The sequence below is a fragment of the Coffea arabica genome, chromosome 6c (assembly GCF_036785885.1).
Source record: "Coffea arabica cultivar ET-39 chromosome 6c, Coffea Arabica ET-39 HiFi, whole genome shotgun sequence".
Classification (NCBI taxonomy): domain Eukaryota; kingdom Viridiplantae; phylum Streptophyta; class Magnoliopsida; order Gentianales; family Rubiaceae; genus Coffea; species Coffea arabica.
The window spans coordinates 63,194,868-63,217,836 of NC_092320.1; the positions used below are offsets into that span (position 1 = coordinate 63,194,868).

The window sequence follows — 22,969 nt, forward strand, 5'->3', positions numbered from 1 at the left end:
GACGAGCATTAATATATAGTACGTAGGGGTATCATCGGTCTAATCACAATAACATCAAGTTTAACGGTTGACCGTGCATGTATGGGCATTGGCTTTCTTTTTTTCTTTTTAATCTTCTTCAGATTTCGTTTTTCCTTTTATTTTGTTAAAATTTGGGAGTTGTTGTTCATTATTGGTTTCTTATTTTAGTACCGACCGACATTGGATAAAAGCTAACAAAAGTACGTGGCGCTGTCAATTACTTCCTCTTCTTTTGGCTTCTTCTTCTTCTTCTTCTTCTAGTCTCTTCTTTTTTAGGGTACAACAGAGTAAATGCGAGTTTGATATGATAAATAAATGCAGTAGCTACCCACAAACACAGGCAGGGGTTCTTAAATATGCAGTGGATCTTCTTCTCCGAATCTTTTCAGAAGCCGATGGATGGATGGATGGAAGATCAAAATCAATGACAAATACCCAACCAAAAGGCATTATTGTCGATGCCAGTCTCTGTCGAACGCAAAAGAAAGAAATTGATAATCCTCCATGCCCCATTTTTCTACATGTCGGCTTCGTAATCTGTGAGACTACTTCTGTCGTACCACGTCCATTCAACTCAAAAGCGGGAAGTGTTGTAAATAAATGTGTACTTCAAAAGAAATGAAAAATTAAAGGGACTTCTCGTTACTTTATAATGTTTAGTCTTTTATTAGGTTTGTATTAAGTTGGTAACTAATGTGAATTTGTGCGTATGAAAAAGAAGTTGAGCTGGCTGTTTCAGTACAAACTGACGGATTTACACCCCTTTTGTGCGTGGGTTAAACAGGGTCCAATGTAGTTTTTCCGCGAGCATTCTTTTACGTTTTATAAATCAGGGTAAAATTTGACTCTTTCCATTTACTTTTCTTTTACGTTTTACAAACTAGGATAAAATTTGACTCTTTACACCAAGAAGATAAGTTCTTATCTCATCGGTTAAGACACGTTTACAACGTTCATTTATTAACGTTATTTTCTGTTACACAAAATTAGGCACGTTTCTTTTGTGTTACCGGAAGTTATCTCTTATCCTCTCTATCTAACGTACACTTTCCGATGCCTATAAATAGCACCTGCTCCCACCTTAGAAAGTGAACCAAAAAACTGACAGTAGAGACCTTCATGCCAACTTTCTTCTTCTTCTTTCGCTCTCTGTTGGATTTACGCAACATTTGCTAGTTTTGATCCTTCTTGTTTATAATAAGAAGAAGGCTTGTTTAATATTGGGGAAACATTTTAACCTCCTGAAATAGTTTCTAAGAACAGTGCTATTAAGCACGACTCAAGCTTCATTTTACTGGCTTTAATTAACATTGTGTTTGGACAGCCAATTATTTGGCCAAATATATTTGCTGACATCACCATTACAATTTCCAATACACCTTTTTATCTTCCCAATTACCTTTTTATCTCACATACATCACATTACAATTTCCAATACACCTTTTTATCTTCCCAATTACCTTTTTATCTCACATACATCACATCACAAAAAGTGCTACAGTAAAAATATTTCAAATAACTTACAATCCAAACACATTATTTTTTGCTATTTTTCCTACGGGAAGGAAGTCGAAGCAGCAGTGTCGTGTTGGACAGCTTCTTTTATTTTTATAAGATGTTGGTTAATTTCGACTTCAATCATAGTACATATTCCAAAAGCTTATACAAATTACAAGATTACTTATAAATAATTTATCATGACAGTGATGAAAGTTTTTATTCAAGGATGTAATTCGAGAGCCACGAAAGAAAAGTCCTTGAAAATGAACGAAAATATCTCCTATATATCCAGATATCATTTCTTGATTAATTAAGGATTTATCATCACACACTTTTATTTGGTAAGTAGGTAGGTGTGATACATGAATAATTCACAAATCTTTTACGAGTGAGATTTTTAAAAATTTTGCATGAATCTATATATACATATTTGCTTGCAACCCAAAAAAAAAAAATGCTATGGATTGAATGATGACTTGGTATGGAACCGTCGATACATTAACTAAAATTAGTGACGTGAAGGGAAAAGAAAAAGGGAAAAAACAAATAAAAGAACGGTGCATGTCAACTCCCTGCTCATTGAATGTTTATGTTTTTCGCCATTAATATAGAGTTGATATCCCCGCGTAATGTCTTCAAAAAGGCCCTAAAGTAAAAGGATGAACCAAGCCTCTCTTTACACCATCTCAGGTGGAGGTGGGGCAATGCGGATACTTTGGAACACGAGAAGAACCCCCAAAAAAAAAGAAGAAGAAGGCTTTATTTATTGAAGATATTTTTTCTAAAGGGAAATAAATATTAGCTTAAAATAGCCTTAGCTAGTACTACTACTTGCATCTTACCAATCAAGGTCTTCCAAATTGACTGCATCTTCCACCGTTACACTTTGTTTCAAAGATACACAACGAAATAGCATACAAAAGTATCGATCACCAAACTTGCTTACGGTTACGGAATCAGTCGAACTACCTGCAGCAGGATAACTGTCAGGTTACGGAACCAGTCGAACTACCAGCAGCAGGAGGCTCATCTTTCTCACTGTTAAAAGGCCAAAAATTCCAGATTAAACGAAGCCGATCTATTTTCTGGAGAGAGGTTCCCTTTCTGTAGTACATTTTGGTAGTCTCAATAGGAGGGGTTGATCTTTGGTTATGCCAGTCAGTTTCAATGGCACAGAACAATACATGTACTGGTAATTTAAGATATAGATACTAACACAACAACACGTAAAAAATCTATATATATAATAAATAATTCAAAAATTAGATTAATTTTCACCATCAATTGCAGTCTGCCGCCGGCTGCTGCTGCGATTGTACAGCAATACCTCCGAATCCACAAAGGTCCTACGCTTTGGATATCACAAGTAGCAATACACTAGTATAATTTATCCTGTGGCAGAGTGCTCAAGGCAGGTGTACTTGGAGCACACGTGCTAGGAATTTAGTAAGGATCGAGTGGCTGATTGAGGATGGAAAAAAAAAAAAAAATTACCAGTTTTGGTTGGTTTGCTCCCCACCCAAACACAACACCACAGCGGCACAGTCCTCCAACCAGTACGTACGGAACCTCTCATTTCGTGGTGACTTCCATCCATCCGCCATAGCCACACAGAGAGATCACCGACGTACAACGCCCCAGTAAAATATCCACCCAACCGCCCTGCCCCCCCCCCTACCCTACTGCTTTACTATTTAGTATTTACAACGCCCCAATAAAATGTCCTGATACCAGCTCCTTGATTCTTTTGTTTCCTTTTCTTTTCTTCTTTTGCGATAACATATGCTACTAATCTATTAATTGTATGTATGGATTAGGTACTTTTTCGGTGTTTTTGAAAAATTTTAGGGTGTGTTTGGATCCCTTGTTTTTGGGACTGTTTTTGAAAAATTGTTTTTCACATTCCAAATGCTACAGTAAATGTGTATTTCTAAAACAACTCCAAAAACACCATATCCAAACATTATATCAAAAACAACTACATATGTATATTTCAATTTGTATATTTCAATTATGTATATTATATATATATTATATTATATTAATATAAATTGAAATATACAAATTGAAAATTATATATATATATATTATATATTATATAAATTAATATTATACATAATATAATATAATATACATAATATGTAATATTGTATACATAAATGTGTAAATATTTATACATAATATATTATGTACATTATATTATAATATATACATTATTAATGTATAATATTATTCTGTACATTATTGTGTATAATAATGTTATGTATAATATATAATATACATAATATGTAATAATGTAAAATGTATATTATGTATAATATATTATATTATGTATATTATATTATATATATACAATATTATGTATATTATACAAATTGAAAATTATATATTATATATTTATATATTATATATTATATGAATATTTATATAATGAAATATACAATAAATATTACAAATTGAAATATTATATACACACCATATTTATAATATTATAATATTTATAATTAATATTAATGTATATTATTTATATTAACTATTTATATATTTATTTATACATATTATAAATATTTTTATATATTTATATGAATATTATATATTATATAAATTATATATAATATAACATATATTATATATTATATATATTATACATTTATATAAATGTACATTTATACATAATATATATATTAATGTATATTTATAATATACATTTATATTATGTATTATATATAATATAATACATTTATAATATATTTATACATTTATATTAATATACATAATATTAATTTTATATTTATACATAATATTAATACATTTGTACATTTATATTAATTATATTAATACATTTATACTTAATATTAATATATATTAATAAAATTATAATTTATACATTCATATAATATTCATTTGTAATTTATACATTTATAATAATATAGACTTATACGTTTATAAATATATTTATATTATGTATTATATATAATATAATGCATTTATAATACATTTATATATTTTTATATAAATACAAAAATATATTTATTTATAAATATTTATAAATGTATATTTATATAAAAATTATAAATTATAAATTGTAATTTATACATTTATATAATATTCATTTATAATTTATACATTTATAATAATATACACTTATATATTTATAAATATATTTATATTATGTATTATATATAATATAATACATTTATAATACATTTATATATTTTTTAGCGAATATATAAATATATTTATTTATAAACTTTTATAAATGTATTATAAATGCATAAATGTATATAAAAATAAAAATTATAAATTATAAAAATACCCAAAAATATGTTTTAAAAATACCTCTAAAAATAATCCAAAAAAATCTCCAGTAAAAGTTTTTCATATAGTTTTTGAAAAACAACTCCAAAAACAACTAATCCAAACAGACTTGTATTTCAAAAACAAAATGCTACAGTGCTGTTTTTGAAAAACAACCCCAAAAACAGCTAATCCAAACGGAGCCTTACGTTGATGGTATATGCGAAAAACTTTTAATATAGTTAAGTGCTTTTGAGTGTGTTTTTTATGATGTATTTTTACGATATTTTTTGAAAATTAAAGCACCACTCGCTATCACCATCCACCTCTACCACCTCTTTCTCTTCTCCTCTCTCCTTCCTTTTCTTTTCCTTCCATCTCCCCCCTTCCTCCCCTACAACCCTCTCCCCTCCCATCCCCTTGGTCTAACCGCAAGTTGTGACCGGTGACCTAAACAGATTTGGTTGCAACCAGATGGGGGGAGGAGGAAGGGGAGGGAAAAAGGGAGGCGGATCAGAGGGGAGAAGGGAAGGGCGGTGGTGATGGTGGAGGTGGAAAAGGAGGGGAGAGGTGGTGTGTGGTGGATAATGATAGTGCGTGGAAGAAAAAAATAATGTGATAGTACGTATTTGATTAATTTTTTTAAATCTTTGTATGTTATTAAGGTTATGTGTATTTTTTGAAGTTGTTTTTGGAGTTAGCACTGTATACTCCATTTGAAATATTTTAGCTGTTTTGGAGGTGTTTTTAGTGTTATTATTGTATAATAGTTCTTGAAACCCCCCCCCCCCTCCCAATCCATACACAAAGAAAAGTTTAACTAGGTTATACGTGAAATTAGAGGAAGAGGACTCATCTAAAACAAAACAAAGGGGGTATATTATTTACTGCACATCCTATAAATTTTTCATTTTTAACTGCATGTGTGAGTTTCAAATACGCAACTTCTTCTTGATGGTGGTGGCCAATTTATGAAAGGCAAGTTGGCATCTATTTCTTGTTGATCTAGTACAAATTTTGTTAACGTCTTTAGTACCAGCTAGTACTTGTACCATTTACACGTACGTGCATGGTAGAATTTAGGATGAAAACGAAACTTCGAGTCGAGGAAGATGCGATAATATAACATATTTTGTCAGTGTAGGGGCAAGTGGGGACACCGCCAAATTAGGCAGTAGGTGAAGGCAGCAAGGAATGGAAGGAAGACCTTCAATTCAATTCAATGGAAACGTACAACAAAGAACAATAATGTCACCCACTCACCATTGTCGGAAGACCATCACCGTCCTCCTCCTCCTCCCTCTCCTCTCCTCAGTTCTCCCTCTATTAATCATCATCAATATATAAATCTCCCGCTCTAATATTCATTACCTACTCAAATCATTGTGTAACCATTTCTTCCTACATCTAACACCTCCGCCCCCCAATATTATAATTTGCTCCCGGCTTGGCTTCCCATGTAATCAATCATGTCCAAGGAGCTTTAGTGATGATGATTACGTTTGTTGCTCTTGTGATCATTCATTAATGTTATTACCATCTCTCTCTTCTCTGTTTCTCTGTGTTTAACGCTAATGATCCACGATTTTAAAAATAAAGTAGCCTGAGTGGGGCGGTCTCTGCAAAGGGATTGGATAGGGGAGAATAATCATCTTTATGTATGTTACTTTGCTTTGCTGCTAACCATCTCTATATTATTAGTAATAATAGTATTCTTTTATTTTTTTGCCATATAACCACGTGTGGTATCCTGAATCACCAGACTAGCCTACACGCGTCCCACATCGATCTGTTCAAATCGTGTGAGTTGTTTCATCGAAAATTCGATCCTCAGCAGTGATACTCACCTAACTACGTGACTGCTACCGGATCAAAGCTCCGGGGGCGTAATAGTAGTATTCTTTTATAATCAGCAACTGATTAAATAACACTGTGCTACTATTAGCGCACAATCCCGTGATGAGCCTGCTAAGACTTGGAAACAGTCTCCTACTGGTCGTACTCTATATATATATAGAGGTCTGGTTAGGAGAAGTACTTCCAAAGTCATATCAGGACAATGCTTCGAAAAAAAATAAAGGGGTCATGTCGGGACAATTAATAAAGTATAATGTCAAAGGAGAATCCCTTCCAGTTCCACCATATGATATATACTGTAAAGATATGATATGATATGAAATAGTATGATCAACAGCTGAAAAGCATATAAGAAAGACAGACGTACGTGTGTAATTGTAAATTGTAATTGTCCGATGGAGATGGAGATGGAGATGGCGAGTCAAAGAAAGCGGTCGACTCGACTTCCTTTGCTCTGGCTAGATAGCAGCTGGTCCCTGACCAATCTTACAAGCAAAACTTGTGGTTTTGGATCATGGGCGTGAAATCATGATAAGAAAATGTGGAAAGCATTTGTGGTGGTCTCATCTCAGGTCATCTCATGCCTGCGTACACGCCGGCATAATTTAGTATTTGCAGAGCTTTGAACGTACAAATCTTTTCGAAAAAAGAAGGATGTGGCAATGGCTGGCTGCAAAATTCTGAATCATTATGCTATGTACGAATGAGTTGCGGTTAAAGGGGATTTAAATTTTAACTGCACAGACAGGAACTGTTTGAAAATATGAAATATTATGTAATTTTTTTAAAAACCTTTTGATATAATTAAGAGCAGCACGTGCTTAGGTATATTTATCAAAATATTATTCTCATTTTGGTACATTTAAATATTTGATTTATGGAGACATTTGGGTATTTCAGGAATATGAAATTATTTTGCGATCGCTTTTGCATCTAGTACAACTCATATAAGTTTATGTGTTGGTGTAATTATTGAAATGGTGTTATTGACATATTTAATTGAAAAAAATGTGGCTTTTGTTGTGCAATTAGCACGAAGACATATTAACACGTCGTACAATTAATACGTTGGAGGATATTCCTTTATTTGAAACAACTTATGTTTGCTTTTGAGAGATTTTCAACTGACATTCGTAAGGGTTTTTTGGGAATGACAAAATTATAAAAGCATTGATAAAACAAAGTAGTGTACAAGTGTGTGCTGGTGTAATTAGAACATACTATTATTAGTTCTGTTATATTTGATGACTTTTTTTTTTTGCTTCAAAATGTACTATTATTTGTTCAATGAAAAATCCTCTTTAACCATAGGCATCAAATACCCTGGTCCTATTAAATGAAAACAAAAAAAGAAATTAATTCAGAGCTAATGTAATCTGTAATACTCAGCTGATCGTGGGGGATTTGCATGGTGTATTCTGTCGGAATAGTCTGTCGGCGAGCTGCTGGTGGTGGTGGCTGGCTAGCTTGTGGCTTGTGCTGTAGATTTCATTATTTAATAATGGAGGAGGTCCACGTTACGTACGTCCCACTGTTCATTTCATCGGCAGTGTTACTATCCATAGCAGCAGCAATATTTAGCCTGAGATTCTCAGCCGACAGCACGATGATATATATATATATATATATTTTTTTTTTTTGTCTACACAGGGGTGTCCGGGTCAAGACTCGAAGGTGGCCCGACTAATCCCCTGCGGCCCGAGAGGAGAGGCCCCATCCCCGTGAACACGGTAACCCTGCACGACTCGAACCCCTGGCAAGCGCTCCTAAGGAGGCGTGCGCTGCCAGACGAGCTGCCCAGGAGGGGCGCACGATGATATATATACATATTACAAATCACAGAAACAACTGTTTTAGCCTTCTGAATAATTAGCAGCCCATTTTGGTTTTGGCACGCAAAAGACAATTTTCCTTCTCCCCTCCCCCCCACGCCCGAAACAACAGCTGCTTATTAATCAATTAAGTACTGCTAATTTTTTTTATATTCCCTAAATGGTGATTAATAAAAATAAAGATATTACTACACCTGGTGACATGCACTTTACTTCAACATCGATCAAGAGTCTTTTAGTAGAAGTTTAGAACTGATGCCGATTTGTTTCATGGCAGTTGAAGCTTAAAGAACTTTGACTAATGATTATTGCTAGTTAACTGAATCAGAATGAATGGTACAAATTAAGCCGCAAGATTTGAGGTTAAGGGAACAAATTAGGCAAAAAGAAAAGACAAAAGGGCAACTCAAAATCAAATCAAATGTGACCCCGGTTAGAAGAATGCTGATTGCCACTTTTTTTTTTTTTTTTTTTGATTTGCCTGATTAGCTCCGCAGACCATGCTGTTTGATTATGTCTTGCAGTAACTCTTAATCAATAGCCTGGCCACTAACTAACTAACGAATAATAATAGGTGTTTCATCTTTTGCTTTGTTTCTTTAGACTACCTGTTCTGGTCCATCCATGGCAACCAATCTTTAGACTAGCTAGCAGCTCATGATTGAGTCAACCCATGGGGGCTCAAATTCATTCATTCATTCAAGGATAACATTTGTATAACACTCTAAGTTTAGTCTAAAAAGTGAGGGAGACGACGGAATTTTCCTGTCGGAGGAAGTCACAATTAAGTGATAGAGTGGGATGCAAGGGTTAAATCCTTAACCTCCCATCCCTATAAAGATTTAAATGTCTTGGTGGTACCAACAGCCCAAAAAGATGCTATTGGCTTGACCTGATAAAATTTAAGTCACATGCAATGCAGCTGGATTAGTTCGTAGCAGCCCTCCATGAGATGAAATTTTGTGTGTGTGCGCGCGCGCGCTTGCGCGCTTCAATTGAAGGGGTGAATGGCGAATGAAACTCATCGATCATCAAAAAATTCATATGCGCACCAAAAAAAAAAAAAAAACAAAGGAAGGAAGGAAGAAAGTAAAAGGGGCTTTGAGTATGAGATCAAGAAATCGATCCAGTCAAGCTGCTAATTAATTAAACAGTGAAAGAACATCATATCAGGGGTAAGCGGTGTACCACTACTTTTCTCCATAAACAGAAAGAACACACATCCAATTAGATTAAAACGTTCAAAAAGTCATCGTCAAATTGAATCAAACACTAATTTAAGGAGAACCCACAAACCAACACCATCCAACCAATTAATGTACTGCTAGTAATATGATCTTCCTGTCCTGTCCCAAGTCCTAAAGTCCTAACTAATTAATTAGTCGTCGTCGGCTAATCTTGTGTATGACTACCGCAGCAGCAGAATTATGGTACCGTACCATTTACCGTCAATCCATTGTCGGTCCGCTCGCACGTACGTTGAACATTCTTAGTCGTGAACTTGTCAAATGATCAGTCAGTAGATACGATAAGAGTGCTGCCCTTGTCCAAGAACATTGAATTTCACTTTCGAATCAGAGAGATCCGTAATCCATATCCTACCAGAAAATCTTCCTGCTGCCCATCTGCCATGGCTGGCTGGCTAGCTGTATAGAGCTTGTTCCCAGGAAACGACAACATCAATCTTTCACCACCAAGTCTTCGTACAATCAAATCAATTGCATTTTATATTTATGTGACTCATCCCAGAGAATAATGTAGTTGTACGTGTTTGGCAACAGGCATCGGATGGAATTTAGGGCTGCAAACGAGTCGAGTCGAGTCGAGTTTTGAGCTAATCGAGCCGAGTCTCGACTAAATTTTACCAAGCTCGAGATCGAGCTCGACGAGCAGGCAATTTTCGAGCTCGAGCTCGAAAAAAATAAAAATTGTATTTTTAAAAAAATAAATAAAATAATATTTTTTTCTGAATAAATAATAAAATATTAAGGATATATACGTAATTTTACTATGAAAATAAAAAATAAAAAAAATAAATATAATATAGGTAATTTTATTATTAAATAAATATATATATATATATATATATATACTCAAGCTCGCGAGCCGGCTCGCGAGCTAATGAGCTTAATATTCTTAGCTCGAGTTCGAGTTTGACTCGAGCCGTCGAGCTCAATTAATATCGAGCTCGACTCGAGCTTGACTCGAGCCGCTCGCGAGCGGCTCGATTCGTTTGCAGCCCTAGGATGAATCATGGATATAGTAGCAGAATAATAATAATAATAATAATAATAATAATAATAATGCATACGCGTCCCGGCCAAGGTTTCGAAACTCAGACCGTTCGTTGATCTAGAAAAATGAATAGATTAAAGGTTACTGGTTCAACCGTTGAGCTGACCATTATTAATCCGTGATATCATAAATATTATTAATATATATTAAACATTTAAAAAACAAACAAATATTAGTAGAAGCTTAAGTCATTTTGTTAAATGTAATCACTTCAATTCCCATTCTATTATTCTAAATAGTATTATTATTATTTGTTTGAGACTCAAAAATAGCTTTTATAAGTTAAAGGATTTTAAATAGTAGTCAGTATTATTTATTTCACATATTTTTAATTTTTCTAAATTATATGATAAAAAGTGAAAAGGCATTAACAAATAAATGAAATGCATTCAAGATATAAAAAATAACTAATATAGTCAATTATATGTTATAAATGTTAAACATGAGTTAATATGCAATTATGGAGGAGAGATAGAAATGAGTAGAATAAGGCAATAATTGCTATTGTATAATTAATTGGAGATAATTATGCGTGGGTAATTGGTAAAATATTAAATTTGGAATGTCATCAATATGATTAGTTGACCAAATTCAAAATTATTGGTTTAATTAAAGTTGGATATTGAACCGATCGGTTCTCACAAAATCGTTCTGGGTCAACAGTTCAATGGTTGAACCAGAAGGTTCAACTGGTTTAAATGTAAATTGATACTGATTTTTAAAGCAAATTCAGATCGAAAAAAAAAAGACCGTTCGATGGTTCAACCGGTTCGACCCCCCGATCGGCCCAGGCTATGTTTCAAAGCATTGGTGCCGCCCTCGATCTTTTGTCTCTTTTGATGGGTACGTGCACCTCCAATTCCAAGTACTAATACAGCGCAGATACAGGAGACTGCCAGGAGGAGAATTCATATGTGGTAGCTCAGCATCATTTCATTCGCTTCCTTGACTAATCATCATTAGTAGCATTATTGATGTCATTTTCGTTCTTATTGATTGGCGTTGCACATACTCATGCACGCTGGCTGGTGTGCAGAAAGAAAGAAATGCAGTGAGCAGTGGAGATGTAAATGGAATATGAATGGACCTGACCTTTCTATGAGAGAATCAGACAATTCCAAAAGGCAGATAATTAGATATTGCATATGCCGGCAATGCATGCGATGCATCGATCATTACCTTTCTCAATCCTGGGAGGAGGATGAGGAGGCTGATAGCTCTGTGCCCGACTTTGCCTAATTCAACTGGACCACCGCTCCTTCCTTGATGATTTTGATTTTCCCCACCACAACCTACGTTATATCCTCGAGTAAATTTGATGGGATTGCGTGTAGGATAGTAGAATTACCGCACATTGATCTTGCGATCTTAAAAATGCAAGCCAAAAGGCACGTTGTTTGCACAAATTCCTCTGTTTTCATAAACTTCTTCAATTATGTGTTCATTTTATAGCAAGCTTTTAATCAAGGGATAATTTTAGAAACCATCCCTGAGGTTTCTGACTATTTCTAGTTTAAAAAATTACAATTACTGCCCCTATGATTAGCATTTTAGTAACAATATAGACCCAGTATGCTAAATTTGTTCTCAAATATTCTAAAATACCCCTTCATTACTTAGAAGGATGAAAAACTCACTAATAAATTTCTTCCACATTGCAACTATTGTAAACGACATAACCACCATCCTAACGAATTCAATAAACCATTTCAACTTAATCTTCATATTTTCACAATTTTGACAATTTACTATTGCCGCCTCAAAGCTTCCCATGCAAATCAACTATGACAATTAAAATTTGCATTCGATCTAATCTTTAGCATCATTTTTTCTGCCTAAATTCAGTGTTTGGATTGATCAATGTCACTTTCCAAACTCAATCTAAATGGATGTAACTTTGTTGATGCTAAAATAATCTAACCTACCAAGAATGTCAACATGGAGCAACCAAAAACAACACTAGAGACCATATCCCATATCTTTAAGCAAATATGATTGCAGTTTTTATATTTTAAAATTCTTTTTTACACAATTGGCATAATAACGTAACCTTCCTCAATTTATGTTCCCCTTTTAGTTACCACTTTCATTTTCTCGTATGTACTCTATATCATTGCCATCCTTTTTCACCTTCATTTAGTTTGACAACAAATTTAATTCGACAACTTGTCGCTTGGCAATTTCAATTCAATAATACTTACAAAATATGGACAAAGGATCGATTTCCATAATATTGAGGATTTGAGATGTATTAGATGGTTGTGTATATGGCAATTGCAGAAAAATAATGGATTATGAGATGTAAGAGAAAGAAGATAGGAGAGAGAGGTGGAAAGAGAGAATAAAAGATTATTTTGTGTTGTAGCTGTTATTTTAGAATGCAAGACTAGTTGTAGTTGTTCGATTTTTTGTTTGTAGGAATTATTTATAAGTGAATGATATTATAGTCATTTTACTACATGAAGGAAGATTAGTATAATTATTCAAACCTAAAGGGAGGTGAGTGAAATTGTTAAAAATTTCATGGGAGGTTTCTCAAATTACCCCTTTAATCAATTAAGATATATTTTGATATGTTTTACTATATATATAATATTTATTTATCCTACTAGCCATATAACAAATAATGTGCTAATGACCAATAAATATCATAATTAACTAAGTACGTGGTGATAAACTATTAACATTATAAACGCACATATAAAGTCACACTTTTAAACTAATATTTTGTCCAGCGACCGTGTTTGGATCTAGGTGAAGAAAGAACATAACTTTTAGTTTAATTGACATACATATCCAATACCTTACATTAACCTCAAAATCTCTATTTAAATTTTGGATGGCTCTCAATATTATTATATAGCACACGTTCAACCTTAATTAGCTATTCCATTATATTGAATGCACTGCATTATCCTTATACTATATAAAAAGAAATTTGAGTTGTAGCGGTGACGTTGTTTTTTTTTTTTTTTTTTGCCTATTTAGGGGTGTAATTGAATTTTTGCCCATTTGGGGTTTTTTTCTTTCTACAATTACACAGTATTTGTAGGTTGTACCATTAATGGTTGCTACCATGCTTGATTTGGCAAGTATAAATCTCTATCGTTCACTTTGGCAAAAGTTTACAAGTTACTTCACTTCAAAGTAGCAAATACTCTCAATTTAATCCCAAGTTTAGATTTTTCCCAATTTGGCACAATTTTTTTTGGACTAAGCTGAGATTTTTTCCCCCCAATTTGAGGGATTAGTTCCAATTTTTTTTTGGGACCATTTCAGTTCTAAGGACTAAATTGAGACGTTTGCTATTTTGAAGGACCAAATTGAGATCTTATCAATTTGAAGGACCAAACTGAAATCATAGCTCGCTTTAAAGGACCAATTTGAAATTCACCGGTACCACTCCTTAAACCCTAATTCCTAAACCCTTTGCCACTTCGTCGCTCGCTATTTTCTTCCTTGCCCTCTTCAGTTTTGATTTTACTTACTTTGTCGAAGAAGCAGCATGAGACCTCCAAGAGGGCGCGGGGGAGGCGGATTCAGGGGCGGCAGGGACGGAGGCCGCGGGGGACGAGATGGGGGGCGTGGTGGGTTCAGGGGAGGCGGTCGCTTTGGTGGCGGCGGCAGAGGAACTTTTCGCGATGAAGGGCCCCCTGCGGAAGTTGTTGGTCAGCTCTTGTTTCTCTTTCTCAGTCTCCGTATTAGTCTTGCAGTTCGAATAGTTGATTCATTTGAGGGGTTGATCTTCTTCTTTTCTGTTTTGCGTTTTTATTTATGCTGCATTTTTGTTGTTGTATATTTTGCAGAGATTTCTACATTCCTCCATGCATGTGAGGGTGATGCAGTGACAACGCTAACAAATGAAAAGATTCCCTATTTCAATGCACCAATTTACCTTCAGAACAAGACCCAGATTGGCAAAGTTGATGAGATTTTCGGACCCATTAATGAGTCCGTGAGTCCATTGTCAATCCCTTTTGCTTCTTTTCTGTGTTCTTTAACAATTATAAAGTTTACATTTTTTTAATTGGTTTATTTCTTCTTATGGATTACCCTTGCAGTTTTTCTCCATTAAAATGATGGAGGGGATTGTAGCCACGTCTTATTCAGCTGGAGATAAGTTTTACATTGACCCTGCTAAGCTTTTACCGCTCTCTAGATTCTTGCCCCAACCCAAGTATGTATTTTCTTCTAGCTTTATGTCTGAATCTTGCTTGTATTAAATTTATCGCTTCTTATCAATTAGCATATTCAAAAACACTTTTTGGTTAGGTAGACATTGCCACTTCTATTGAAGTTGTTGCACATAGTTTTCACTCTTCGGGGTAAGCAACGTTTGCGATACTATTTTATGTTACTCGTCATAGCCGGAGCATCAACCCCAACCATTTGCACTTATAATATGCACAAGATGATGGTTCAGCAACTCAGTTATCTAGAAATGTTGAGATTGAATCAGATTCTTTGTCAGTACAGTGTGAACCAGGAATTAGCCTTTTAGTCATGTTTCCTGACAAGCTAGTCTAAGATTGGTGTTTGTTCCTTCACCTACTTGTCATTGAACCTCTGTGCTAATGACTAGCCAGCGTATCCCGATTCCAGGACCAATTTAATCTCTTAACTTACTTCTTTTGATTTCTCTAATGCTCTGAAATCTTAGCTGTCACCTTCTTCCAACTTTGTAAAGTTGTAACACTGTTAACCAAGATAAATTTTCTTTATTAACACTCGTCTTATTTTCACTTTTACCATTTGCTCTGAAATCCTGGGTATCTCTCTTCACCAAAAATTTCATTAAGGCCTTAACAGTGTCAACCACAAATAAAATGGTTTAGTATGAGTAAAAGTGTAAAGTATCTGAAACTGAAACTGAGACAGAGTACCCATTTGATGATATATTAAGTGGATTACTAAGCTGGAAATGAGGTGTGTCCCTGAATCTTACACAAGGCATTTGAATGATTGATATTTGGGTTATTTTGAAGAGGACATTTGGGTCCTTGGCCGTGAGTGGTTGCTCAGTGATTGAAATTATTGGTTTGTTACTGATAATTATGTTGCTTCTTAAGATGGGCAAAATGATAGATGTAGATATATTATGTAGGTATCTATGTTCACAAATTCTTTTAATGTTTTTATTGGTGCATCTTTCTAATATAGTATATTGTAGCTTTGGCTCATAAAATCCCATTTATCTACACAAGTTCATTTTCTGACTCCTCTTACGTTGGATGTTGTGCTAAAACTTTTAGGGGGCAGGCACAAGCTGGTAGCAGAGGTGGAGGACGTGGAGGAGGGAGAGGTGGTGGACGATTTGGCGGACGTGGTGGGGGTGGGTTTCGTGGAAGAGGTGCACCACGGGGTGGAAGAGGTGGTCCAAGAGGTGGTGGCCGTGGAGGTGGCTTTAGGGGCAGGGGAAGATGATAGAACGAAATTATGTACTTCAATGTGCACTGTTCTTGTTTTAGCTGTTAATCTATGATTCGATTTCAAGCTGGCTGAAACAACGCCATTATTATCCACCTTCAGTCGTTAATGGAATCAAACAGCTATCTAGTATTGCAAGTTTCTCTTTACAAGTTTAAAGCGCCCCTTAGTTTACTCTTTATAAATTGAACTGAACCCTGTGCAGCTCTGTGTGCTGCATTTACTTTTTGTTATCTTTTTGTGGGTGGGGTTGGTCTGGCTGGTGGGGAGATGCTTGATTTGTATCGTATTTGTATGTCTTCATCTGCCAACTTCATTTCATGTAGCTATTGCACATTAATTGCTTTTTCCTTCTTCAGGTAATCCATTTTAGTTTCCCTTATCCATAAGTTTGCAGAAAATGCATACTTGACAAGAACTTTTTGAGTTGTAGACCACTACCTTTCACAACTCGAGACCCGGGTAATGATGTTACAAAGCCTAACTGAAGTTGTCATCAGCGAGTTTTCCAAGATTATTCAGTTCTGCGGTTGATGAAGAATCAGAGGCAAAAAAATTAAACTAAGACATCTTAGGGACAAAACCGTGATGCACTCTTCAACGGATCAGGGTTGGAAAAATTAAGATTACAAATCATCAGAGGGACAAAACTTATTTCTAAAATCTATTGCAGGATCAAAGCAGTAATTTGAATCAGATTTAAGATGAAGGTCTCATCTAGATTTACTGGAACCTTCATCTTTATTTAACCGAAAGTCTGTCTCAGGCTTCCCATCCTCTAAGAACCGTTGCCCTGGCAACACGGTTGACACCTAGAGTGAAGGCACCCATCCGGAGATCACAGTTGTGAGTGTTGCACATCTCCTTGACATCTTTAAATCCTCTAGTCATATATGTCTTAAGCTCTGCATTTACTTTCCCTTCATCCCACATAAACCCTTGAATGTTCTGCATTGCGAAAAATCACATTGGATTGTTTTCTAATAAAAAAGACGAAGGGGGAAAAAGAAAGAAAGATATAGAAAGGGACCAAAAAGTACTCAAGGTGCTGAACTAAGAATAGAGGTTTCCAGGATTATCATGAAATGAAGCGCTAAATGGATACCTGAACCCACTCGAAGTAACTGACTGTAACACCTCCAGAATTTGCATATATGTCTGGGAGTATAACAACTCCCTTCTTTGTTAATATCTATAAAGCCAAGCCAAGGTTAGTTAAGCTGCTTCACTGCACAAGTTCTTTTGCTTTGAGACACTATGCCTTTTGATCTCACATACTAACCTCATCTGCCTCTGGATCAGTAGGATGATTAGCTGCCTCAATGATAAATTTGGCTTTAATATCTTTTGCATTATCCCTTCAATCAATTCAAATGTCCATTTGTATTGTAAGTAAGAAAATCACATAAAAGCAAGATACCAAGTGTCAGACAAAATCTATGTTAAGGCCAGAAGAACCACCTATTGATAACGCCTCCAAGGGCTGCTGGAATAAGAATGTCACAGTCTTCAAGCAAAATAGAATTGGGATCAATGCTGTCAGCACCACAGAATCCTTTGACTCCGCGGTTTTCCCTGACATGCTTGAGCAGGTTTGGTACGTCAATTCCCTTACTGTTCTTTATGGCTCCTGTTATATCACTTACAGCAATTACCTTTCCCCCTTGCTCACTGATAAGTTGAGCAGCCCAGGATCCGACATTACCAAATCCCTGAAATCAAGAAGAAATTTCAATGATCATATGACACTTGAAAATTTTTGACTCTTTAACTCACTATCTCTTCTCACGAGTCACGAGACACTTTGTGATGCAACTTCTAAGTCCTCAAGGAAGGCTTTTTGAATGAACTTGTAGTTTCAACAAAATGCATCCCACAGTATTCGAACATATCAGAAACTGAAGGTACACTTATAACTACAAATGCATCCCATCGCATTCAAACATATTAGAAACTGAAGGTACACTTCCCAGTGGTGTTACCTGTACGACAAATCGTTGCCCAGCGATACTCTTTCCATATTCATTAAGCAGGGCTTCAGTTGCAAAGAGTACTCCCCTCCCGGTTGCTGCATCTCTGCCCAGGGATCCACCAAGATCCTGTCACCCAAGAATTTTAATATCTTACAATAAATAAAAGTGGAAATTTTCTGAGGTTCAAAACCTCAGAAATCAAAGAAGCACATTGATCCTTATACATTTGGAATTGGATAACTTACTATAGGTTTTCCAGTTACTACTGCAGGTGAATAGCCATGAAATTTAGAGTACTCATCCAGTATCCAAGCCATTGTCTGCTCAAATGCACGGCATTTCAAATCCAGTTAATTGGATGAGCTTCATAGACAATGTTGTGTTGATCACTATCTTTTTCTCCAAAGCAAAAATGTCAACTAGCTATGTTCTCCAATCATATCATATTGTTGAAAACAAGTTTTGCACTGACCTGTGCATTTGTTCCCATATCAGGCGCAGGAACGTCAGTGTGAACTCCGATCAGATCATGAATTTTTTGAGTGAAAACTCTAGTAAGTCTTTCAAGCTCAGAGATGCTCAAATCCCCTGGATTACATCCTATCCCTCCTTTAGCCCCACCATATGGTATATTGGCCACTGCAGTCTTCCAGGTCATTAGTTGTGCTAAAGCATTCACCTCATCAGGGTCAACCTACAGCACCATAATCTTATTTGAGAAAGAAATGAGAACAAGAGAATATCCAAACTCTGGAAATTAAATCTCATATAATCTGGAAGAAATAGCTAAATGCAAACTATCTACACCTAGCCATCTATTGTCAAATTTTAGTGCAGAAAAGAATTATTGCTGAATCATTAGAAATTATGATAGATAACATATCTGAAGATTTAAACAACCTCTGGGTGGTATCTGATCCCCCCTTTCATGGGTCCTCGAGCATTGTCATGCTGAACTCTAAATCCAACATAAGAGGCCAAAGTACCATCATCTTTTGGTATGGTACATTCAACCTGCAATTTAGGAGGAAGTAGTGGCAAAACAGAAGTCAAACATATGAGATGTTAATAAGTCAAAAATATTAAATCACTGAAATGTTGGCAGTTTATGTACTCTTTTCGTAATCAGATATAGATGATTGAACATCACAACATACGTTAACTCAGGTTTGAATGGGTTGTCCTGAGCCAAATGACAATGATGGTAAAATAACCCGGTTTTGAAGACACCGAATTACTCTAGCACACAGTAAGTATGGGGTAATGAAAAGTCTAATACATGATGTGGCTTAGCAAACGACAAGTGCAAACTTTTGGTAGCACAACCCACAGACAAGAAAAGAACAAGAAGAAAGAGCACTGGCACCAGAGCTTTGAAGTCCTTAATGAACTTATATTTACTCTGGCAACATGTAAAGCTTCTGGGACAAGGGAAGAACAAATGTGTGGCATTCCAGCTAAACAGACATACATTGCTGGTGACAGAGTGGAAAGGTGAAAAAGACAGAGAAAGAGCAGTGTGAGGAACCTTAATTTCCCTGAATGGGATCAGTAAGCTCTTCTCCAGCTTCGAGTCCAAGCCTAGCAGACGAGCAGCCAGCCTAAAGTTTCTGTTTGTAGCAACTAATGCATTCATGGTTTGTATCAGAACTGCCTGAACAGCAATCAACAGAGAGGGAAAAACAAAATCAGATCCTGTGGAGGCTGAATAATCCTCTCGAGAACGATGCAAAACTGCGAATAGCTGGGTTCGCTGCAATTAGTTGATGATTATATGTATAATCTTGAAGGGATGAATTATGCAACCTGCACTTGGCCCGATAAATACTTCTCAAAAGGAACAAGCAGAAAGATTTAATCGTATAAATGGTCTAATCTGAGCATGTGAGACACCATTCAGAGAGACATTAGAAAACGTCCCAAATTATTCTTAATTACCATCAAACTTGATAGGCAAAGACAGTGGAAATTAGCTAGAGCATCACTGTTTAGACAGCACTCCTTACTGGTAGAAATATAATACCGAGAATGGACATTTAGAACAAGACAAGATAAGCTAGAAAGTTCAATTGGTTTTCAAGGAAAACACTGGCTTACCCAATTATTCAAATCTTGATTTGACTGGAGGATGATAGTCAAGGAAAAGGGGCCAACTCAAGTGCTTACTACTGGAGTATCAATTAATTAAGGACGAGACTGCGCGTGGAACCATGACAGGGACTGGGGCTGGACGAGTTTATCCATATATTGACTACTAAATACTAGTAACTACTGAGTTGCTGCCAGGATCCTTCCTATTTCTGGAGGCACCATTCGTCAGGAATGCACCCAAAGTCAGTGAAAGCCAAGTGTGTCATCACTTTTAAAAGAAAAGAAAAGAAAAATCCAACTTCTAGACATTGAGGCCAAGAGCTGGTAGGCCTTCGTCCCCGGCATCATATTATATTTAGCGGCTCTTCTTTAGTGTTTGAATGGGTCAAAGTATGTTGGGATGAGCAATTCTTAATCACTATTTCTATCTCATATGCTACTAGCTAGCTGCTTGGCAATTGGGACTGTCAAATCCTTGTAACCGACAAAGTATTCTGTGTATTTTGCCCAGATGGACTCCGGATTTTAGGCACTTTGTTCATATGTCTTCTATGAGATGAGTTTTTAATTGGTAGTAATTCAGAAGCAGCATCTCCAATTAACCACGTATATGAGAATGCAACAGATGTTACCTAACTGGGCTTCAACCTTCTCCTCTATATCCTTTTCTTGAAACTAGAGACAGACAGCACCAAGACAAATTGGAGTACCGGATAGTCCCATCACCAGAGGGTAGCTGCCAGAGGTTACAACACCCTGCAGCTAAAACCAATTAGCTAGTTCAATCTATCTCAACCGGCATACTGTCGGTGCATTCTACAGTGTACGAGGAAACTAAAGAAAATTTTAGTACTATATTAGATCAAACTAGGAACGTAACTGAACAAATTCCAGAGTGGAGACAAGTCGAGGATGTAATATCGAATCATACCTTAATTTATTGAGAATTTAGAGCCTCGAGAGAGAGGGTTAATACTGGCGAAGCTGGTGCAGACAGTAAATTTAGCCTGGTGTGATGGGCGGTACGGCCCCCGGCCTCTCCCAAGGCTTTTTATGCAGGCGATGAGCGCCAGCACCCCAGTATTATTCTACAATCGAGTGGATTCAGGGCTATGCTGACGAAACAACAAGACGTGGAATCAGAATTCATTCCACTTCAATTCAGGAATCTTATAGATGTAGATGTAGCCACATCCCAAGCTTTTGGGGATATTTGTGTATATATAGAGACGTGCATACGGATCTATACAAAGTAAAATAGCGTCATCAGCAGCAGTAGGTAGTACCACTAGTACTAGCTATTTCACCCATAAAGAATATGAATGTGATTCCATTACGTAGGTGGTGGTGGGATATTGATTGAGGGCTTAGGTGAGTTGAGTCGAATTCGAGTAATGTTATGCTTCTTCGAGCAATGTTATACTTGAATTCAAACTTGATGATAAGCACGTCTGTTTTAATTCGACTCAAGCGAGCAGAAATTTATGTAACTTGACTCAATTACAAGAAAAAAATAATTAAACTTGATTTCGCCTGGTTTACTAAGTTCTACAAAATTCATGTAAATTATCTGAAACATAAACCCTTATTGGTTATTTCATATTTAAGATAAATATATTATATGACTAATATAAATAATTGAGCTACTCAACGAGCACTTAAGTTGGACGAAGAGAGGCTCGAACTCGATTTGATTCCTATGTTAAATTACTCAAATTCGCGAGATTGAATTCGGTCAAATCAAATCCGAATCAAGTCAAGTATTTGAACGAGTTATTCGTGAATGTTGGTGTTGCAAACCCAAGCGCACTGATTTCTACGGTCTACAGCCTACAGATCAGCATCAGCACAATCAAATAATCAAATCTTGTACTATAATTAAACTAGATATCTATTCCGATGGAAATAGGGAGGTAGCGCTAGTGCGATGAGCACCCCAAGCTGTTTCTTAAAGAGAGGAAGCAGAGATAAAGGAAGAGAATAATTTCAGACATTCGTGCATGGAAGCATACACCCAACCAAAGCTTGAAGCTTTTCGTCTTGCAAATTGCAATCCAACATCAAACACCCATTGCCGCAAATTAAAGTGGAAGTGGCCTAGAGGAGGGTACGTGATTCCAACACGAATCCCACCAGTCATAATTGAGTTCCTGGTTTCTAGCTGTAGTATGCTAGCTCTTGATCATGTTTCGCTATCTAAAACAAATGGCTGTAACTGGAAATTTTCAAGATTTACCGGCCTTTGGGCTGGTAGCCATCACCTAAGTGGATAGGGTGGGACGCAAGGGTTCCATCAAAAAATGCTACATCTAAGTGGTTTGTTTCTAAAAAATTCAGACGGGTGTGCTGTGCACCCGTCTGGTCCGATGGTGGTTCAGTCCCCTTCGGATTACTCCTCGACTTCTTTAGGTCTGCCCCCTCCCTTTCAAGATTTACCAGCTTTTTTGGACTAGTAGCTACCACCTAAGTGGGTAGGATGGGAGGTAAGGGTTCCCACCAAAAAATGTCACATCTAAGTGGTATGTTTTTAAAAAATTCAGACGGGTGTGCTGTGCACCCGTCTGGTCCGGTGGTGGTTCAGTCCCCTCCGAATTACTCCTGGATTTCTTTAGGTCCGCCCCCTCCCTTTAGTGTAGGATAGAATAGATTTATCGTCTCCGGAAAAAAAAAAAAAGG

At 36.0% G+C, this 22,969-nt stretch overlaps 2 protein-coding genes and 1 long non-coding RNA gene across 8 annotated transcripts; 1 reads left to right on the forward strand and 2 right to left on the reverse strand.

The window, feature by feature from the left end:
• Nucleotides 1–1,366: 1,366 nt before the first annotated feature.
• Nucleotides 1,367–1,532, reverse strand: LOC140008200 (uncharacterized). The gene is made up of 2 exons (XR_011815582.1): nucleotides 1,462–1,532; nucleotides 1,367–1,400 (listed from the first exon to the last, which is right to left on the reverse strand). It is a non-coding gene; the product is annotated as an uncharacterized lncRNA (long non-coding RNA).
• A 12,664-nt stretch (nucleotides 1,533–14,196) lies between these two features.
• LOC113695284 (H/ACA ribonucleoprotein complex subunit 1-like protein 2) lies at nucleotides 14,197–16,381 on the forward strand. Its single transcript, XM_027214321.2, has 4 exons — nucleotides 14,197–14,470; nucleotides 14,609–14,757; nucleotides 14,864–14,979; nucleotides 16,055–16,381. Exons 1-4 carry the CDS (start codon nucleotides 14,308–14,310, stop codon nucleotides 16,224–16,226), a joined length of 600 nt encoding a protein of 199 aa, XP_027070122.2. The 5' UTR covers nucleotides 14,197–14,307; the 3' UTR covers nucleotides 16,227–16,381.
• Nucleotides 16,382–16,800: 419 nt separating this feature from the next.
• Nucleotides 16,801–21,733, reverse strand: LOC140003708 (glutamate dehydrogenase B-like). Of its 6 annotated transcripts, none has more exons than XM_072054047.1 (11): nucleotides 21,225–21,733; nucleotides 20,931–21,049; nucleotides 19,731–19,856; nucleotides 19,103–19,216; nucleotides 18,675–18,896; nucleotides 18,448–18,522; nucleotides 18,212–18,328; nucleotides 17,691–17,941; nucleotides 17,512–17,587; nucleotides 17,335–17,421; nucleotides 16,801–17,177 (listed from the first exon to the last, which is right to left on the reverse strand). In XM_072054047.1, the coding sequence occupies exons 3-11, from the start codon at nucleotides 19,836–19,838 to the stop codon at nucleotides 16,992–16,994; spliced, it is 1,236 nt and encodes a 411-aa protein (XP_071910148.1). In that variant the 5' UTR covers nucleotides 19,839–19,856; nucleotides 20,931–21,049; nucleotides 21,225–21,733; the 3' UTR covers nucleotides 16,801–16,991. The 6 variants fall into 6 exon arrangements, with proteins under 6 accessions (XP_071910148.1, XP_071910146.1, XP_071910147.1 ...); XM_072054045.1 differs by having other exon boundaries at nucleotides 20,926–21,049; XM_072054046.1 differs by having other exon boundaries at nucleotides 20,926–21,055.
• Between the last annotated feature and the right edge of the window lie 1,236 nt (nucleotides 21,734–22,969).

Coding starts and splice junctions, on each gene's coding strand:
- LOC113695284 (XM_027214321.2), top strand. CDS start 14,308: ATGAGACCTCCAAGAGGGCGCGGGGGAGGCGGATTCAGGGGCGGCAGG. Junction 14,758..14,863: donor TCGGACCCATTAATGAGTCC/GTGAGTCCATTG, acceptor TTACCCTTGCAG/TTTTTCTCCATTAAAATGAT. Junction 14,980..16,054: donor AGATTCTTGCCCCAACCCAA/GTATGTATTTTC, acceptor TAAAACTTTTAG/GGGGCAGGCACAAGCTGGTA.
- LOC140003708 (XM_072054044.1), bottom strand. Junction 17,422..17,511: donor CTGATCCAGAGGCAGATGAG/GTTAGTATGTGA, acceptor TTGGCTTTATAG/ATATTAACAAAGAAGGGAGT. Junction 17,178..17,334: donor GTTACTTCGAGTGGGTTCAG/GTATCCATTTAG, acceptor TTCGCAATGCAG/AACATTCAAGGGTTTATGTG.